The sequence below is a fragment of the Mobula hypostoma genome, chromosome 18 (assembly GCF_963921235.1).
Source record: "Mobula hypostoma chromosome 18, sMobHyp1.1, whole genome shotgun sequence".
Taxonomy (NCBI): Eukaryota; Metazoa; Chordata; class Chondrichthyes; order Myliobatiformes; family Myliobatidae; genus Mobula; species Mobula hypostoma.
Genome location: NC_086114.1, coordinates 5,636,557 through 5,656,658, shown reverse-complemented (window position 1 = coordinate 5,656,658; position 20,102 = coordinate 5,636,557). Strand labels below are relative to the sequence as shown.

General features: G+C 43.7%; 1 protein-coding gene across 3 annotated transcripts in view; it reads left to right on the top strand.

Moving 5' to 3' along the window:
* camk2g2 (calcium/calmodulin-dependent protein kinase (CaM kinase) II gamma 2) overlaps positions 1-20,102 on the top strand; it is a 492,136-nt gene that overhangs the window by 309,892 nt on the left and 162,142 nt on the right. For all 3 annotated transcript variants that reach the window (XM_063070378.1, XM_063070379.1, XM_063070380.1), the window contains exon 5: positions 2,999-3,064. In XM_063070378.1, coding sequence (XP_062926448.1) covers positions 2,999-3,064 — 66 coding nt within the window. The remainder of the gene's footprint in view (positions 1-2,998; positions 3,065-20,102) is intronic.

The following is a 20,102-nucleotide window of genomic DNA, read 5'->3' as shown; positions in this document are numbered from 1 at the left end:
TTAACACCATTCTCTATAAAGTCTAGGGACTGTTATGCATAAAAATCCTAGGAAGTCAGTAATTTCAGAGATACTCAAACTTCCCTGTCTGGCACCAACAATCTTTCCATGGTCGAAGTTGCTTCGATGACGATAACATTGAACTTATTTATTTAGCGATACAGTGTGGAACAGGCCCTTCAGGCCCGATGAGCCGCACTGCCCAGCGAACCACCTGTTCAACCCGAGCCTAATCACAGGGCAATTTACAATGACCCATTAACCTACTAACCAGTGTGTCTTTGGAATGTGAGTGGAAATCAGAGTACTGGGAGGAAACTCACGTGTTCATGGGGAGAACGGTTAAACTCCTTACAAACAGCATTGAAATCGAACTCCGGTATCCCGAGATGTAATAGCTTCGCGCTGGCTGCTATCCTGTCTTGGCTCCCCATTATGGATGTGGCAAAGTTGTTTCCCATGATGGGGGAGTCTTGTACGAGAGAGCATGACTTAAGGATTGAAGGGCGCCCATTCAGAACAGAAATGCGAAGACATTTTTTTAGTCAGAGGGTGGTGAATCTATGGGATTTGTTGCCACGGGCAGCAGTGGAGGCCAAGTCATTGGGTGTATTTAAGGCAGAGATTGATAGGTATCTGAGTAGCCAGGGCATCAAAGGTTATGGTGAGAAGGCGGGGGAGTGGGAGTAAATGGGAGAATGGATCAGCTCATGATAAAATGGCGGAGCAGACTCAATGGGCCGAATGGCCTACTTCTGCTCCTTTGTCTAATGGTCTTATGATGTTTGCTTTGTACAGCCGCTTATCCTTTTGACCATGTCTGCATGCTTTTATGCATTGAACTGCTGCCATGTGATTGACTGATTGGACATTCGCATTAACAAACAGGTGTGCCTAATAAAGTGGCCACTGAGTTTATATTCAGCATATCTTTGGCTCTTTTAGAAGAATAGGGTGGGAGTGTAATTGCTGCTCTTGTGTAGATCAGCAGGACGTGCTCCATTTCCAGGGACTTGAGCTCATGAAGTAAGTGGCACTGAGGGGGTGCTGCATTGTCAGCATCACTGCCATTACAAAGAGACATTCAACCAAGACTCCCTTCGGTTTGTACAGAAGACATTCCCTCGTCTGATCTTGAAGAGAATGAAGATATTCCTTGGCCCTATCTGGAAGAAAATGAAAATATTCCCCAGCCCAGTCTCGAAGAGAATAAAATTTTCTTCCTGGTCTCCAAGCCAATATATAAACATTAGCTCCGATCACTAGAAGCAAATGGTCACTGTCACAGCATTGGACATGTGGCAGCCACAGTTCATCCGCAGCGATCTGTCACGAACAGAAATGGGGTAAGGACAATTATTATAGGATGAGGACGAGGAAATATTTGAGAGGAAACTGTGTCACTCAGAGGGTGGAGTGAGTATGCAACAAGCTGCCAGTGGAAGTGATGAATATGGGTTTGGTTGTAACATTCAGGAGAAGTTTGGATAGGTGCGTGGATGGGAGGGTTTGGGGAAGGATATGATCTGGGAGCAGGTCAATGGGGCAAGGCAGAAGATCAGGTTAGCATGGACTAGATGGGCTGAAGGGACTGTTTCTGTGCTGCAGTACTCCAGGTCTGGAGGAACTCAGTGGGTCACATTGCATCTGTGAAGGGAAATAGGCAGTCGACATTTTGTGTTGAGACCCTTCACAATCTGCTGAATTCCACAAGCAGCTGAATGTGTTGCTCCAGATTCCAGCATCTGCGGTCTTTCTTTTCTGTCTCCGCCTGACAGGGGAAACTTGAAATCCGTACCTTCAAACAGCCCTGCTTCAGAGAATTTCAGCTTCTGACTCATGCTGGCAAACTTCAGTTATTTAATGTAATAGACCTTGAGAGGAATTCTAAAGTGTGCAGGAGGAGATTATGCATAATAATAAATTCTCATCCTGAACTACAACCTTACAATAACAATGCTACAGAGTTTGAGTGGAATCATTGATTCTAATATTGAGTGCTCAGTGATTTGATTTGACCATAGACCATAAGACATTGGAGCAGAATTAGGCCATTCAGCCCATTGAGTGTGCTCCACCATTTGATCATGGCTGATTTATTATCCTCTTAATTGCATTCTCCTGCCTTTTCCTCTTGAACTTTGGCACCGCTACTAATTGAGAACCAATCAGCCTCCACTTTAAATATACCCAATGACTTACCCTCCACGGCCATCTGTTGCAATGAATTCTTCAGATTCACCACTGTCTGGATAGATAAATTGTACCTCACCTCCGTTCTAAAGAGACATCCTTGTATTCTGGGGCTGTGCGCTCTGCTCCGAGACCCACCTACATTAGGAAACATCCTCTCTGCTTCCACTCTATCTAGGCCTTTTGATATTCAGGTAGATTTGGTCAGACTTCCTTTTGTCAGGAATTATATAAGATGTGATTAAAGACCAAGTCCTCCCTGCATCAATTTTGACAGTTGCCAATAATACTGGTAACTCCCAGGAGGGGATGGAGCTGAATAAGTTGAGGAGCAGTTGATCATTGCCATGCGGGGTGGCGGGGGGGGGGTGGGGTAGGTTGTTGTTTGGCATTGGGCCTGATCTAAGCCAGATAGCTGTTCAGGGATGTTTCACAAAAGCCAGAACAGTGCGGGAGAGAGTTCTTCCAAAATGCACAGCTTTATTCATTTCAATATTCAAGATTGCTTAATGTCATTTCCAGTACACATGTGTAAAGGAGAATGAAATAATTGTTACTCTAGGTTTGAATCACCACTAAAAAAAGGTAATAAAATACAAAGGTAGCTTATGAACATCGATTGATTGTATGTCCATCAAGTAATGCTAGGCAAAGGATTATCTGTACATAAGGTGACTCTGACAGAAAATGATGAATTCGTGGTGGTTTGGGGTTGTGGAGCCCCGGCCTTACTGCTTGGGGAAAGTAATCGTATATTTCAAGTACTTTTTTCATACATTCACTGCTTAATTTTTTTCATTTGCAGGGTCACTGGTGGAGAGCTGTTTGAAGACATTGTGGCCAGAGAATACTACAGTGAGGCAGATGCAAGGTAAGTTGGCAACGAGTCTGCAGGAGTCTGCTCTCTTCCTCAACGAGTTTGACAATTTGCGCAGTCGGGCGAGAGGGGGAAGCATCGAACAGTCTTCTGGTGGATCTCAGCGGGTTGAGTGGGACAGGAAGGATTTGTCAACATTTAAGGCTGAAACCCTGCATCTGTACTGACATTACTTCAAGTTCAAGTTTATTTTCATACAGCAATACACAAAATGAAACATCATTCCTCTGGGGTCAAGCTGCAAAGCACAGGTCCCCGAGTGGCATGGCCTGTAGCTTGATGGTACATGAGATGATGTCCTGGAGCCCCATCTCTGCAAGAACAAGTGCACAGCAGTTCCTCTTCTCCCCCGTTGTTCAGAGGGTTCAGTTCAGTGACTTGTTACGCAAGAGGTTACAGATACAAATTATCAGGATTGATGCAAAACTTCCTTCCCCCTCAGAGATTTTGCCTGACATGCTAAGTTCCTCCTGCAGACTGTCTGTTGCTCCTGATTCCAGTGCCTGCAGTACTTTGTCTCTCCTAACAAGGATCAGAGATTTTTTCATCATATTATTAACCTGTAAAAGCCTTTTGAAGTAGGTTGGCTTCCTGCTGCAAAATGAATTGCAGACATGGGCTCACATTTTTAAGTGAATGTGTTACTGTTTGAAATACTCATCAGGCGACATCAGTGGACAGAGGAACAGAGTAAACAATAGTTACAATTGATATAATAGTCAGTATGCAGGTAGATTGGGAAAATCAGGTTGGTGCTGAGATACAGGAGGGCAATTTCTAATATGCCTATGAATTTTTTTTTGGAGCAGCTCTTGGTTGAGCCCACAAGGGGATCAGCTGTTCTAATTGGGTGTTGTGCAATGAATCAGAATTGATTAGAGAGCTTAAGGTAAAAAAAACACCTTTAGGGGCTAGTGATCAAAATATAATCAAATTCACTCTGAAATTTGAGAAGGAGAAGCTAAAGTCAGATGTATCAGTATTAGAGTGGAGTAAAGGGAATTACAGAGGCATAAGAGAGGAGTTGGTGGGAATTTATTAGAGAAGAACACTGGCAGGGATGATGGCATACCAACAAAGGCTGGAATTCCTGGAAGCAATTCAGAAGGCACAGGATATATACATTCCAAAGAGAAAGAAGTATTCTAAAGGAAAGATGACACAATCGAGGCTAACGAGAAATCATAGCCAACGTAAAAACCCCAAAGAGAGGGCATATAATAGAGCAAATATTAGTGGGAAGTTGGAGGATTGGGAAGCTTTTAAAAACCAACAGAACCCGAAAAAAAGTCATTGAAAAGGTAAAGATGGAATCCAAAATTAAGCTAGCCAATAATGTTAAAGAAGATACCAAAATATTCTTCAGATACATAAAGTGCAAAAGAGAGGTGAGAGTGGATGTTGCACTGCTGGAAATGCTGGAGAGGTAGTAATGGGGGACAAGGAAATGGTGGACAAACGGAATAAGTATCTTGCATCAGTCTTTGCACTAGTAGTATGTTGGAAGTTCCAGGAGTTGCGGGTCATCTGGTGTTAGAAGTTACCATTACTAGAGAGAAGGTTCTTGGGAAAATGAAAGGTCAGAAAGTAGATAAGTCACCCGGACCAGATGGTGTACACCCAAGGGTTCTGAAAGAAGTAGCTAAAGAGATTGTGGAGGCATTAGTAATGATCTTTCAAGAATCACTAGATCTCTAATTGTTCTGGAAGACTGGAAGATTGCCAATGTCCCTCCACTCTTCAAGAAGGGAGAGGCAGAAGATAGGAAACTATAGGCCAGTTGGTCTGACCTCTGTGGTTGGGAAGATGTTGGAATTGATTATTAAGGATGAGGTCTTAGGGTACTTGGAGGCACATGATTAAATAGGCCATAGTCAGCATGGTTTCCTTAAGGGAAAATCTTGCCTGACAAATCTGTTGGAATTCTTTGAAGAAATAACAAACTGGATGGACAAAGGGGAAACGGTTGTGTTGTGTACTTGGATTTTCAGAAGGCCTTTGACAAGGTGCCACACATGAGGCTGCTTAACAACCGACAACTCCATGCTATTACAGGAAAGATTCTAGCATGGATAAAGAAGTGGCTGATTGGCAGGAGACAAAGAGTGGGAATGAAGGGAGCCTTTTCTGACTGGCTGCCGGTGACTAGTGGTGTTCCATAGGGCTCTGTGTTGGGACCAATTCTTTTTACTTTATGTGTCAATGATTTGGATGATGGAATTGATGGCTTTGTTGTAAAGTTTGCAGATGATATGAAGATAGGTGGAGGGGCAGGTAGTTTTGAGGAAATAGAGAGGCTACGGAAGGACTTAGATTAGGAAAATGGGCAAAGAAATGGCAGATGGAATACAGTGTCAGGAGTCATGCACTTTGGTAGAAGAAATGAAAGGGTTGACTATTTTCTAAATGGAGAGAAGTTACAAAAAACTGAGATGCAAAGGGACTTGGGACTCTTGCAGGTTCCCTAAAGGTTAATTTGCAGGTTAAGTCAGTGGTGAGGAAGACAAATGTGATGTTAGCATTCATTTCAAAAGGACAAGGATATAAAAGCAAGGATGTAATGTTGAAATTTTATAGAGCACTAGTGAAGCCTCACTTGGAGTACTGTGAGCTGTTTTGGGTGCCTTATCTCAGTAAGGATGTGCTGAAACTGGAGAGGGCTCAAATGAGGTTCACGAAAATGATTCCAGGATTGAACGGCATGTTATATGAAGAGCGTTTGATGGCTGTAGGCCTGTATTCACTAGAATTCAGAAGAATGAGGGGTGATCTCATTGAAACCTATCGAACAGTAAAGGGCCTTGATAGAGTGGATGTGGAGAGGATGTTTCCTATGATGAGAGAGTCTAACACCAGTTGGCACAGCCTCAGAATAGAGTGTGTACTTTTAGAACGAAGATGAGGAGGAATTTATTTAACCAGAGAATGGTGAATCTGTGGAATTCTTTGCCACAGGCAGCTGTGGAGGCCAAGTCTTTATGTATATTTACGGCAGAGCTTGATAGTTTCTTGACTGGTCAGGGCATGAAGGGATACGGGGAGAAGGCAGGAGATTGGGGCTGAGAGGAAAATTTGATTAGCCATGATTAAATAGTGGAGCAGAATCAATGAGGCAAGTGGCCTAATTCTGCTCATATATCTTATGGTCCAAACAATCTCCTAGGGCGACATGGTAGTGTTGTGGTTAGCACAACGCTTTAAAGTACCAGCAATCCAGGTTCAATTCCTGCTGCTGTCTATAGGGAGTTTGTACGTGACTGTGTGGGTTTCCTCCAGGTGCTCTGGTTTCCTCCCACAGTCCAAAGACACACCGGTTAGTGGATTAATTGGTCATTGTAAATTCTTCTGTGATTTAGGCTCGGGTTATATCGGGGGTTGCAGGGCCAGTCGGGCCTATTCGGCGCCGTACCTCAATAAATAAAATAAAAATAAATGTTTTCAGATTGATAACTTTCCATTAGAACCAGAGAGAGAACGTTGGCCTCTTTGGAGTTGCAGAGGGAGCAACATACACAAAATGCTGGAGGAACTCTGCAGGTTTGCAGCATCTATGAAAAGGAATAAATGGTCAGTGTTTTGGACTGAGACCCTTCATCGGGACTGGAAAGGAAGGAGGAATAAGCCAGACTCAAGCAGAGGGAGGGTTAGAGGAATGTCTGTGACAGAGCTGTAGTCACTGACAAACATGGTGTGCATCCTATCACACTGTTCTCTCCACCCTTCATCCCGAGATTGAGACTCCGCAGTTAGCAACAAGGAAAAAAACATGCCAGAGATTCTGACAATTTATTACGGATCACTCTTCACAGTGGAAGGCACCTAAAACATCCCAATAATAACAGATCATCATGGGGGCTGCAGGGAGAGAGGAACTTCAACCATTTTTCTGTTTTATCTAACTTCCAGTAAGTTTTCTCCCTCCCCATTCTCTCATCTTCCACTCCCCATTATGAATCCTCTCTTTCCCCTTCTTTTCTCCTCACCTGCCTATCACCTCCCTCTGATACCCATCCTCGTTCCCTTTCTTCCATGATCCACTCTCCTCTCCTATCAGATTTCTTCTTTTTCAACCCTTTATCTATCACCTCCCAGCTTCTCACCGTCCCTCCCTCTGCCATCCACTCACTTCCCCCACACCTGGTCATACCTATCACCTGCCAGCTTGTACGCCTTCCCCTCCCCCCCCCATCCTCTCATTCTGGCTTCTATCCCCTTCCTTTCCCGTCCCGATGAAGGGTTCTGGCTCAAAATGTTGACTGTTCATTCTCCTCCATAGATGCTGACTAACCTGCTGTGTTCCTCTAGCATTTTGTGTGCCTGACTCTGGATTTCCAGCATCCGCAAAATCTTTTGAGTTTAAACCATTCTTTATCACTGTGGGAGGTGGGTGGATGTGGAGTACACGGCAAAGAGATGAAGCACAAGAGTTTGAGTCTATTACTCTATTTATCCAATTTCCTTGTGTGCCCCTGTTGGAACTGCTTCCACCATCCTTTCAGACAGCACATTCCTAGTTACAGCAGCTTACCACTTTGAAAAGAAATCCTCCCTTCACCTGTCCCAATAGACTGTCTTGGTCTGAAATGTCGACCATCCCTCTGCCTCCGCAGATGCTGCCGGACCTGCTAATGTCCTCCAGTAGTTTTCTTTTTTAACCCCAGATTCCGGCATCTACCCTCTCTTGGGTCTCCTCCTCTCTCACATTTCCTTGATCAGTCATCTCGAAACAGCAAATTACTAAAACAAAAAAGATCATAAAATTATTACAAGCTAAAAATGCATTAATTTAAAAAAAAGTGGTTAAATACGTTTTTAATCAAATGTAAATTTCTTTATGTTTCTAACCTCTTAACTGTTCCAATTATGGATTGGCTCTGAATGAAAGAAGCAAAATGTTTATTTGAATTGGAGCTACTCAAACCTGGTGTAAAATTCCTGTCTTTATTGTGTGTAGCTATCACAATTAATGGCGTCAGTTCAATTGCAATGACTCATATTTGTAAGGATGTCAAAGTTCCTTTCTTAGCTAAACCACACCCTGTCCCCTACTGTATCCAAAGCCTCATAGTTTGAAATTCTCCCCCGTATACATTTATCTATCAGACACAATAGGTTCATGATTTTACCTCAAGTGCACAAAGATTTTTGTAGCTGGATTTTAGCAATGAATTTTCCATTTATAATGTTGAAGTGGTCCTTTCAGATGCCTGAAGAACTGGTAAGTGGTAGGGCCTTAGAATGGCTGATGTTAGATAGTCATTGTTGGACATATCTTACTCTGTGAGCTTGGCCACTTGCTTTGGACCAGAAGAGAGTAGCCCTGGCTCAGTATCTATTGATTCCACCAAGAAGCAACATCTCACTGAGCTGCAGAGCCATACAAGCACAAAAATGGACCCATCTCGTTATCGCAGGTTGTAGAGCTTTGTGGGCAAAATGGTAGCGTAACGGTTAGCACAGTTGCTTTACCATGCCAGCTGTAAGATCAGAGTTCAATTTCCACCACTGCTTGTCAAGGTTTGTATGTACATTCTTTCTATGACCACGTGGGTTTCCTCTGGGTGCTCTGATTTCCTCCCATATTCCAAAGACCTGCGTGTTGGGGTTGGTCAGTTGTGGGCATCCTATGTTCACGCCAGAAGCATGGCAGCAATTATGGGCTGCCCAGCACAATCCTCACTGATTCGATTTGATGCAAATGATGCATTTCACTGTATATTTTGATGTCCACATGATAAATAAAAGCAATCTTTAAACAAAAAATCTTTAAAAAGGACTGGGTTATGGGAGAAACATCTCTTACATTGCAGCCCGAGCTTGGTGCCTGTTGGTCTCACTGTGAAACAGCATCTCATAGCATTCCAGGGCCATACAATGCAGAAATGGTCCTACCTTGTCCACACTAGCTGCTAAGGATCCATCCACACTAATCCTACAGTGACTCCATCCAATCCAATGAGGGGGACTCACTCCTTATATCGTATCTGCTCTTTCTGAGAGGAGATCCTGCTGTTGTTCAAGGCCAGAGTACCATCGAGCTATTGTAGTCTTTCCTAATGGTACAAGTGCATGCTTTGGATGTTCTACTCTTTGTTTGAGACCATGTACCAAACCTTAACTTTCAAGTGGCCTAGACTGTGCTGCAAGTGGAGTAGGGGATACACAGTGGGGTGTGAAGATGGATAGAGTTATAGAGAAATACAACTGGGATAAAGGCCCTTCGGCCCAACTGATCACCGTGCCCATCATTCATGGCGCAGATACAACACTGACGTAGGTAGCAAACATGAAACGGGCCCAGCGATGGTGCAATCTGATAAGGGGAGAATCTCATTGAAAGGCTGAGACAGAGTGGACATGGAGAGGATGTTTCCAGTGATGGGGGAGTCGAAGACCAGAGGGTGCAGCCTCTGAATAGAGAGACGTCCCTTTAGACATAGATGAGGAGGAATATCTTCAGCCACAGGGTGGTGAATCTGTGGAATTCATTGCTACAGATGACAGTAGAGACAAAATCATTGGGTATATTTAAAACTGAGGTAAATAGCTTCTTGATTAGTAAGAGTTTCAAAGGTTACAGGGAGAAGCAGGAATGTGGGGTTGAGAAGAATAATAAATCGGCCACGATGGAATGGCAGAGCAGACTTGATGGGCTGAATGGCCTAATTCTCCTAAATTCTAATGTCCTATCTACCCTATGGTCTAATCCACCTTATAGGCTGAAACTCTTTTACACAGCACATCTCTCTAATCGAGGCAACCTTTCACTTTGCAATTTCCCTAATTGTTCGGCAGTTAATGTGGCTTCAGTAAGGAGATCAGTAAATCACTCACTGTTGTGCCTGTAATTGAGCTGATCAAAACTTCTGTGTGCTGGTCAGGATTTCACCATCATTAAAGCCCTCGGTCACTTCCTATACCATGCAAGGTCTCCTCAAGCAGAGGTCAACCATTTTCTTCACAAAATATATGACGTTTCAACAAGGCTCTTTGAATTCATAAGTGTAACAGATACATTTCAAACAGGGTTAACCAAACAGAAGCATTATTAAATTCATGTTAAGCATTCTGAAGTGGACGATAGTATCGATAGCATTTTATAAGAAAATGTCCAGAATTTACTAAAAGCAAGAGGACAAGTATATATATATTTTCTTTAAAATCCCTCAAAATAACTCAAGCAGAACAAAAAGGGATTTAATCAGCAGCGTGCATTGCCATGGCAACCAAATTCAATCTAAGCACTCTGTGTTTATACGTGGGCCTTCCAAGAATCGGGGGTGGATCACAGCTGGGAGTACAAGACCTTTTGATTTATAATAAAATAGATAAATAGAATTGGTTTGTCAGAGAGAAGAAACAAATTCAGCAGAAGAAAATATTCTTAATCATACTGATGTGCATTGCCCCGGCACACAGATGTAACCTTACAAACAGGCATTAGAACAAAATGCTCCATGTTATAAATTGCATTATCAGTTATAATTCTCTGTGACGCACATGCCTTTAGTTATAGAACCATACAGTGTGGACACATGCCTTTCGGCTCAACTCATCCATGTATGCCCCTGTGAGCTAGCCCCATTAGCCTACTTTCGTCCCATAGCCCACTAAACCTCTCCTATCCATGTTCTTATCTAGATGGCTTCTAAATGGGCCCACCTCAACCACTATTTCTGGCAGCTCATTCCAAAGGCACGCCACTTTGTGTGTGAGGAAGCTGTTCTAGCATCTTCCCCCTTCCATTTCAGTCCTGATGAAGGGTCTTGGCTCAAAACATCGACTGCTTATTCATTTCCATAGATGCTGCCTGATCTGCTGAGTTCCTCCAGCATCTTGTGTGAGTTGCTGTGCATTTCCAGCATCTGCAGATTTTCTCGTGTTGATAATGTGTTGATAGTCTTTCTAAGCCCTGGAGCGTTTGATGGCTCCGGATCTCTACTCACTGGAATTCCGAAGAATGAGGAGTGACCTCATTGGAACCTATTAAATGTTGAAAGGCCTCGACAGAGTGAATGTGGAAAGGATGTTTCCTATGGTGGGGAGTCTAAAACCAGAGCGCACAGCTTCAGGATAGATGGCGTCCTTTTAGAACGGAGATAAGGAGGAATTTCTTTAGTCAGAGTGTGGTGAATCTGTGGAACTTGTTGCCAAGGATGGCAGTGGAGGCCAAGTCATTGGGTATATTTAAAGCAGAGGTTGATAAATTCTTGAGTAGTCAGGGCATGAATGGTTACGGGGAGAAGGCAGGAGATTGGGACTGAGAAATAGCAGAACAGACTCGATGGGCCAAATGGCCTAATTCTGCTCCTATGTCTTATGGCCTTATAAAATTTTATTAAGTCTCCCCTTACTCTTCTACATTCCAGGGAATAATCTCCTAATTTATACAATCTTCCCTTATAACTAAAGGTATACAAGATGATATGAAACAGAGATTGACTGACAGCTGATATTTTTTTCCGAGTTTGCAGATGATTAATAGAAGAGGGCACACATTTGAGGTGAGGGGGAAAAGTTTCAAAGCACGAGTACCGGACATGTCTTTTTACACAGAGAATGGTGGCCGTCTTCAATGTGTTGCCTGGGCTGGTACTAGAGGCAGATATATTAGGGACATTTAAGAGACTCTTAGATTGGCTCATGGATGAAAGAAAACTGGAGGGCTATGTGGGAGGGAAAGGTTAGAATGATCTCAGAGTCGGTTAAAGACTTGGCACAACCCTTTACTGTGCTGTACTGTTCTATATACTATGATAGCAGAACTAGTTTGAGGGGCTGAATGGCCTTTGTGTTGTCTTGTATGGCCCTTGTGGCTACGGGGGTCGGGGGGTGTGGAGAGAAGGCTGGGGCGGGGTTCTGAGTTGGATGATCAGCCATGATCATAATAAATGGCGGTGCAGGCTCGAAGGGCTGAATGGCCTACTCCTGCACCTATTTTGTATATTTCTATGTTTCTATGTACTCCTATTAGCATCACAGATGGACCTGTGCCAATGCATAAACAATTCCAATTGCATTAAAAATAGAATCATAGAGAGAATTATGTCTTGCCTTTATCATGGGAGTTTGGTGTTTTAGCAGGAATGCAAGCAGGGAGATTTTATATCCCTTTAAGGGAAAAATGGTCATTTGTTTCTGTCCACAGTCACTGGAGTTTTACACAGTGAAGCCCATTTTGGGGACTGGTTGAGGCTTTGTGAAATTCTGCTGCTTGATACCACTGCTGTAAAGGTTCACAATCCGCAGGGTACAGTCATCAGGGTCATCTCTGAACAGTGCACACTTGACCCCGAGATGCATAGGTGGAATTCTGGGACTTGTTCTACTTGGAGCAGAGGAGGGAAGATTCTGTTATTAGCACTCCAGATTGTATCTTTTGACACCCTGACTAATCAAGAACATATCAACCTCCACTTTAAATATACCCAATGACTTGGCCTCCACAGCCGTCTGTGGCAATAAATTCCACAATTTCACCACTCTCTAGCTGAAGAAATTCGACTTCATCTCTGTTCTAATCAGACAATCTTGTATTCTAAAGCTGCGTCCTCTGATCCTAGACTCCCTCACTATAGAAAGCATTCTCTACACATCAACTGTTTAGGCTAGGGGTTCACAATCTTTATTATGCCATGGACCCCTGCCATTAAAGAGGGATCCATGAACCCCAGGCTGGGAACACTTAATCCAGACCTTCCAATATATTCAGTAGATTTCATTGTGATCCCCCTCCATTATTCTTATGGTTTTATGAAAACACACAGTAAAATGTGTTGCTTGCGTTAACAACCAACACACCCAGGGATGTACTGGTTAGAAAGCTGAGGAAGAGAAAGTGCAAAGGCTATGACGAGGTAGAATGGGAGATCAAGAGTTCACCTCTTAGTGTCTGAGAGGTCCATTCTTATCAGAGTAATCAAGCCAGGAAAATGTATAGCAGAATGTTGGGTGAGATCATGAGTGTAGGAGAGCTTTATCAGAGGGCTGGCATGGGGGCAGCAGGCTGAATGGTTTCCTCCTGCACTGCACAGCTCTCTCATAATCATCCCCCAGATAATTATAGTTCTCTCATGCAAGACATTTACATGGTACACGGTGCTTAAAGCAACCTCATGATTACTGGCTGCCACAAGCCATTCTGCCTGGATCTCCTGCATGTTTCTTGCTGGTGAGTGGGTCCACAGTGAAAGCTGACGTTTACCCATTCCTGCACCGATCTCCTGAGAGTGAAGCACCATCTGCTAAAACCTGGCTAAATAGCAATCTGAAACACTTGTGCCTCCTCAGCCGAAAACAAAACCCACTCCACAGGCTGCGCCCAATCTGGTAGATACTACCTGTGCACAATATTTGCCTCATAAAATCAAAGGGATATCTTCCTGACAAGTTTATGTGGAGGCCTGCCAATTGAATTTTACACTGCAGTTGATACAGAGGAATAGGATAAATCTTTTGTTGCTGAAAGAACAGAATAATTTCCACTGGCAAATCACCATTAACATTGAAGAGATTACAAAGGACTTTATTGGAAGATCATTAAAGGCAGCTGAAGACAAATTCAAGATTATTGTCATATGCATAAATGCCTGTGTGCACAAGTGTAGTGAAAACCTGGCAGAGCATCACAGGCACATAGCATCAGATAAACAGCATCCACATGAAAACGTAAATACGTAGCCTAGTGGTTAACCCAACGCTTTACATACCAGTGACCTGGGTTTGATTCCAAAGACTTACCAAGTAGGTTAATTGGTCACTGTAAATTGTCTTGTGGTTAAATTGAGGTTGTCAGGGGTTGCAGGGCAATGCAGCTAGAAGGGCTAGTAAGACCTTTTCTGTGCTGCATCTAGAAATAAATTAAAATAATAATAAATGTACCCTCATATAATTAAGCCTAACTGGAGCGACATGGTAGCATAGTGATTAGCACAGTGCTTTACAGTATCAGCGACCCAGGTTCAATTCCCACAACTGCCTTTAAGGAGTTTGTACGTTCTCCCCATGACCGTGTGGGTTTCCTCCAGGTTTTTTTTTTGGTTTCTTTCCACAGTCCAAAGATGTATCAGTTGGTAGGTTAATTGGTCATTGTAAATTATCCCATGATTAGGCTAGGGTTAAATTAAGGTTTTCTGGGCAGCTCAGTTCAAAGGGCCACAAGGGCCTATTCTGTGCTGTATTTCAATAAATAAATAAAACAAATTATACAAAATCATACAAGAAAGAACTCAATTAAAACAAAAAAAACTCCATTGTAGTGCAAAGCTGTCATAGTGTTGCTATAGTGAGTGGTGATGTGCAGGTTGTTCAAGAACCGGATGGTTGTAGGGAAGTAACCATCACTGAACCTGTTAAGAAGCTCAGCGTAGTATATGGTGACATTTTTGTACTTTGAACTTTGGTATTATGGGACTTCAAGCGTCTGTGCCTTCTGGTGGATGCAAGAAGATGGTGTGGCCCCACTGGTGGGGATATTTGATGATGGATGTTGCCTGTTTGAGGCAGTGCCTTCTGTAGATACTACCAATAGTGAGGGGCAAAATCTGTCACGGTCTTCATAAGGTGACATCAGGATTGGTGGCACGAAGTTCAGTCAAAAGGTTGAAGGGCTGGTGTAGATTTCAGAGAGTTTGAAGTGTATGGAGCTTTTCAAAACCAGGTCAGTTTTGAAAATGAGCACCTCCTTATGCAGGATTTGGTGTGGGTGATGGACAGTGGATGAACAGGTTTGGTGTAAGTTAGACAAGGTAGCAGGCTTGTTTTTTTTCTCCAGTAAATGAAAACAAAGCAAATTGCGGATGTTGGATAAACAGAGATGCTGGATGAACTTGGCCACTTAATGGCATTTATGTAAAAAGAAACCGGTAATGCTTTACAGTCCTAGCAGCCCAGATTCAATTGCCACTGCTGCCTGTAAGGAGTTTGTGTATTCTCCCTGTGACTGTGTGGATTTTCTCTGGGTGCTCTGTTTTCCTTCCACTAGCCAAAGACGTCCCAGTTGGTCGATTAATTGGTTATTGTAAAATGTCCCCGATTAGGCTTGGATTAAATTGGGGGAATTGTTGGGCAGCGTGTCCCAGTGGGACCGAAGGGGCTATTCTGCTCTGTATCTCATTAAATTAATAAATAGTACAGCGTAGGAACAGTCCTTCAGCCATGATGTTTCCGCATACCTGGGGGCATGAATTGGGTGGTTATGGGGATGTGGGGGCAGAGTCATATCTAAGCATAAGTGGAGATAGGTTGACAGATGAGGTTTAGGTTCATTGCATGTAGAGTATTGCAATACCGAGTTTGTCTTGCACACTATTCACACGGATCAGTCCATTACACAGTGCATTGAGCTGGCAGCTGGTGGGTGTCTGTCATGTCTGACGACGACAGGAAACCAGTGCGGGAGAGTTTTAAAAGTGGAAAAGCCATTGCCCTGGGCCAGTTCTACTCTCCTAACCTCGGATGTCCAGGCCCGATGGTATGACCAAGCAGCATAAACTGAGGTCTTCCTTGGTTGCAGTCGATGACCATGGCATCTTCTGTGCCTTTTTCTGTCCTTCGCTTTCCACGGAGCATTACAGTACTGCCTTCCTGCTGTTGGATCTCACTGTAGATCCCACCCACTCAGTCTGCCTCAGCTGACTTCACCCGCTAGGATAGGCATATCCCTGCCTCATCAGAGTATGAAGCTGCTATCTACACTCACCTGGTTTAGCCCACCTGCTCAAGCAGTGTGGCTGCTGTTGTATGCAAGCAGCTACTTGGAGGCACAGGTGAGAGCTGAGTGTCCAGTGGGGGCCAAAAGTGAGTCAGCTGTCCTGGAATAGACACAGCAAGCCCCTTCTCCTGAGGTGCTACCCCTCCCTGGATACCCCAGGAAGTACACGGTAAAACAGTAACAGAGCACATAATAAAATGTAACAGCTACAGAGGAGGAGCAGTCAGGTACACAATAAGGTGCAAGGTCATAACAAGGTAGGTTGTGAGGTCTAGAGTCCATCTATGATACCAGGGAACCATTTGATGGTCTTATAACCTGGTGGCACGTGCTTTCAGGTTTTTATATCTCCTGCACAATGGTAGTGGAGGGAAGAGGGAATGTCTGGATGGGGTATTTTCATTGTGTTGGCTGCCTTACTGAAGCAGCAAGAAGATCAGGCAGAGTCCATAGAGGAACGGCTGATTTTGTGAGGATGTTGTGAATCACTGGCCATTGGAGAGGATGAGAAAATGACATAAACATGCCGATGGGAAATGACGAGAGAGAAGTTTACCTGATTTTGTTCCAGAAGATTGCCAAGTGCCAAAGGAGAAGACAAATGTTCTTCCAGCTTACATCTCACCATGGTAGGGGAGGAAGGCCCAGGTTACAGAGTTGACTTCAATCAGCTTGGAGCACCACAGTGCAAGGGAGTAGAACCAAAATCAGCTACTATCACAGTGGGGCACTAGAAGACGTTGTGGCTAACCGAGGGTTGGGGGTGTCCTTCTTCACCCCACTCCCAACTTCCTGCTCAAACCCAACTTTGACAATGCATGCCTCCACCCAACAACCTCCCAAACCACTCAGCAGGTCAGGCAGCTTCTCTGAAGAAGAATAAATCAGGTCTGCAAAGTCTCAACCAGAAATGACGACTGCTTATTCTGCTCCATAGATGCTGCCTGACCTGCTGAGTTCCTCCAGTATTTTGTACATGTGTTGCTGTGGATTTCTAGCATCTGCAGAATCTCTTGCATTTAAGCTTCCCAAATATACTGCTCACATGAGCTGGGATAGGTACTGTTGGGCCACTGAACTAGTCAATGTCTTTGGAAGGACAGGAGGACAGATATTTGATAGAAGATGGGGCAATTATAGATGTGGTGGGGGTGTGAGGGATGGTATTTCATACAATTCAGTTATTGTAACATTGTCTATCTTTAGACTCCACTCATTTTTTAATATTGACTCACAACAGAGGCAGCATCGATGCTGGGAGAGTGACAGCAATCCATGATGTGAGGCCACAGAGCCTGGAAGTGCTACTATAATCGGTCTAGTGGGTGTCAAGTAACCACACAATTTCTTTGCTACTCAAGCACCTGGTTGCACAGAATGAGAAAAACTGGAGTCTGTTACCTTGGTTCTGTGTAATGACATCATCCAATAGAAATAGAATCACTGGATGACAATCACTAATCACCCCCACATAATTCACAGTTCTATTCTCTCTCATTAGATGCTTACACATGCTGTTATGTGGTTTATTTTACTAGCACCAGTTGCAAAGATAACAAGATACAGGAGCAGAGTTAGGCTATTTGTCCTGTCAAGTCTGCTTCGCCATTCAATCATGACTGATAGTTTTTTCCAAATAAGTGTGTAAGATGATGAGGGGCATTGATCGTGTGGATAGTCAGAGACTTTTTCCCAGGGCTGAAATGGCTAACATGGGGGGCCATAGTTTTAAGGTGCTTGGAAGCAGGTACAGAGGAAATGTCAGAGGTAAGTTTTTCACACAGAGAGTGGTGAGTGCGTGGAATGCATTGCCAGCCAAGGTGATGGAGGCGGATACAATAGGGTCTTTTAAGAGACTCTTGGATAGGTACATGGAGCTTACAAAAATGTGGAAAGGAAATTCTAGGCAGCTTCTAGAGTAGGTTACATGGTCGGCACAACATTGTGGGCTGAAGGCCCTGTAATGTGCTGTAGATTTCTACGTTCTAACTCATTCTCCTACCTTCTATAGAACATAGATCATCACAGCACAGTACAGGCTCTTCAGCCCATGATGTTGTGCTTTGCTGCTGCTTGTGAATGGGAAGGGGGGAGAGGTCTTTGGGGTTGTAATGTTTTTCTGTCATTCGTTCTTCGGGGTTTTTCTTCTGTTTCGTGGATGTCTGCAAGGAGTAAGAATTTCACGTTGTGTTCTTTATACATTCTCTGATATTAAATTGAACCATTGAACCGCTGACTTTTTAATCTACTCTAAAATAAATCTAACCTGTCCCTTCCACATGGCCGTTCATTTTCTTCTGTCATCCATTTACCTATATAACAGCTTCTTAAATGCCTCTAATGTGCCTCTACCAGCACCTCTGGCAGGGCGTTCCACACACCCACCATGTAAATAACCTACCTCTGACGTCACTCCTATACTTCCCTTCAATCAGTTTAAAATTATGCACCCTTGTATCAGCCATTTCTAGCCTGGGAAAAAGGCTCTGGCTATCCAAAATATCTGTGCCTCTTATCACCTTGTACTTCTCTATCAGGGTGGAGATAAGTGTCTACCAAAGGAGGTATAAGCTGCTTCTTCTATCCACTAGCCTGCAGGTCACCCTTGGGCAAGGTGTAGCCCCGATTAGCCCCATGATCAGGGTCACATGAAGTCTTGGGAGCAGGTGGTGATGGTCGTATGAACAGCCGTTGCATATCATAAGTCCTGGTTCTGCGACCACTGACACTAAGGCAGAATATTGAAAATGGCTGGGGTCACCCGTCCTGTAATGACACTGCCCAAAAGAAGGCAATGGTAAGCCACTTCTGTAGACAAGTTTGCCCAGAACAATCATGATCATGGAAAGTCCATGATTGCCTACGTCATATGACATGGCACATAATGATGATGATGCCTCCTCTATCAAGCCACCTGTCATCCTCCTTCACTCCAAAGGGAAAAGCCCTCACTCACTCAACCTGTCTTCATAAGACATGCTCAGTAATCCCGGCAGCATCCTGGTATATCTGCTGTACACCCTCTCTGAAGCTGCCACATTCTTCCTATGATGAGGTGCCCAGAACTGAGCACGATACTCCAACAGGGTTTTATAGAACTGCAACATTATCTTGTGGCTCTTGAACTCACTTCCCTGACTAGTGAAGGCCAACACACCAATCACCTTCTTAACAGCCTTACCAATTTGAGCGGCAACTTTGAGGTTTCTTTGGATGTGGGCTTCAAGATCCCCCGTTGTATTATTTTATTTAGAGATACAGCATGGAACAGGCCCTTACAGCTCACTGAACACGCCACCCAGCCACCCACCGATGACAGGATTCTGTTCCTCCACACAGCTAAGAATCCTGCCATTCATCCTATATCCTATATTTAACCAATTTCCCCTGGGATCAATAAAGTATGACTATTTTGCCTTGAAATTTGACCATCCAAATGAATCACTTCCCACTTTTCTGGCTAAACTCCATCTGCTGTTTCTCAACCTAGCTCCTGTCAATGTCCTGTTGTTACCTGAAACAACCTCCACAGTATCCACAACTCTACTGACCTTCGTGTCATCTGCAACCTTACTAACCCACCCTTCCACTTCCTCATCTAAGTCACTTATGAAAATCACAAAGAACAGGGGACTTAGAACAGATAACTGTTAATCCCCTTACCAACAAGAAATTTAACAATCTCTCAATCTCTACCTTATATATACCCCGTGACTTGGCCTGAACAACAATCTGGACAAATACACAGATCCACCACCCACTAACTGAAGAAATTCCTCCTCACCTCAGTTTTAAATGGATGTTCCTCTATACTGAGGCTCTGCCCTCAAATCTTTGACTCTCTGACTAATGAAAACATCCTCTTCACATCCACGTTATTTAGGCTTTTGTGTCCTGTAGTTTTCAATGAGATTCCTCCACATTATCCTTCTGAAATTGGGCCCAGAGATATCAAACGCCCAAACTCCAAGCCTTTCTCTTCAGGGATCATTCTTGTGAACCTCCTCTGGACTCTCTCCAGGGTCACTCCACAAGAAAACAAAAATAAATGCACTTTCCTTCATCTGGATGCAAGAATAGTGATATTACAGGTGGATTAAAACTCAGGGAGGCAGTTTTGCTGGCAGAGGAATTTATAATCCAGGGTCATAAATATAAAATAGTCAGTAGTAAACCCAGTAAAGAATATGTGAGAAATCTCTATGTCTCGAGTGGTGAGAATATGGGACTCTCTCCTTAAGTGGGTAGTCATTGAGAAGTGAAAACAGCAATCTTGTATGCGGGCATGGGATTACCGTTTGGTTTACCTGTTATTACAAA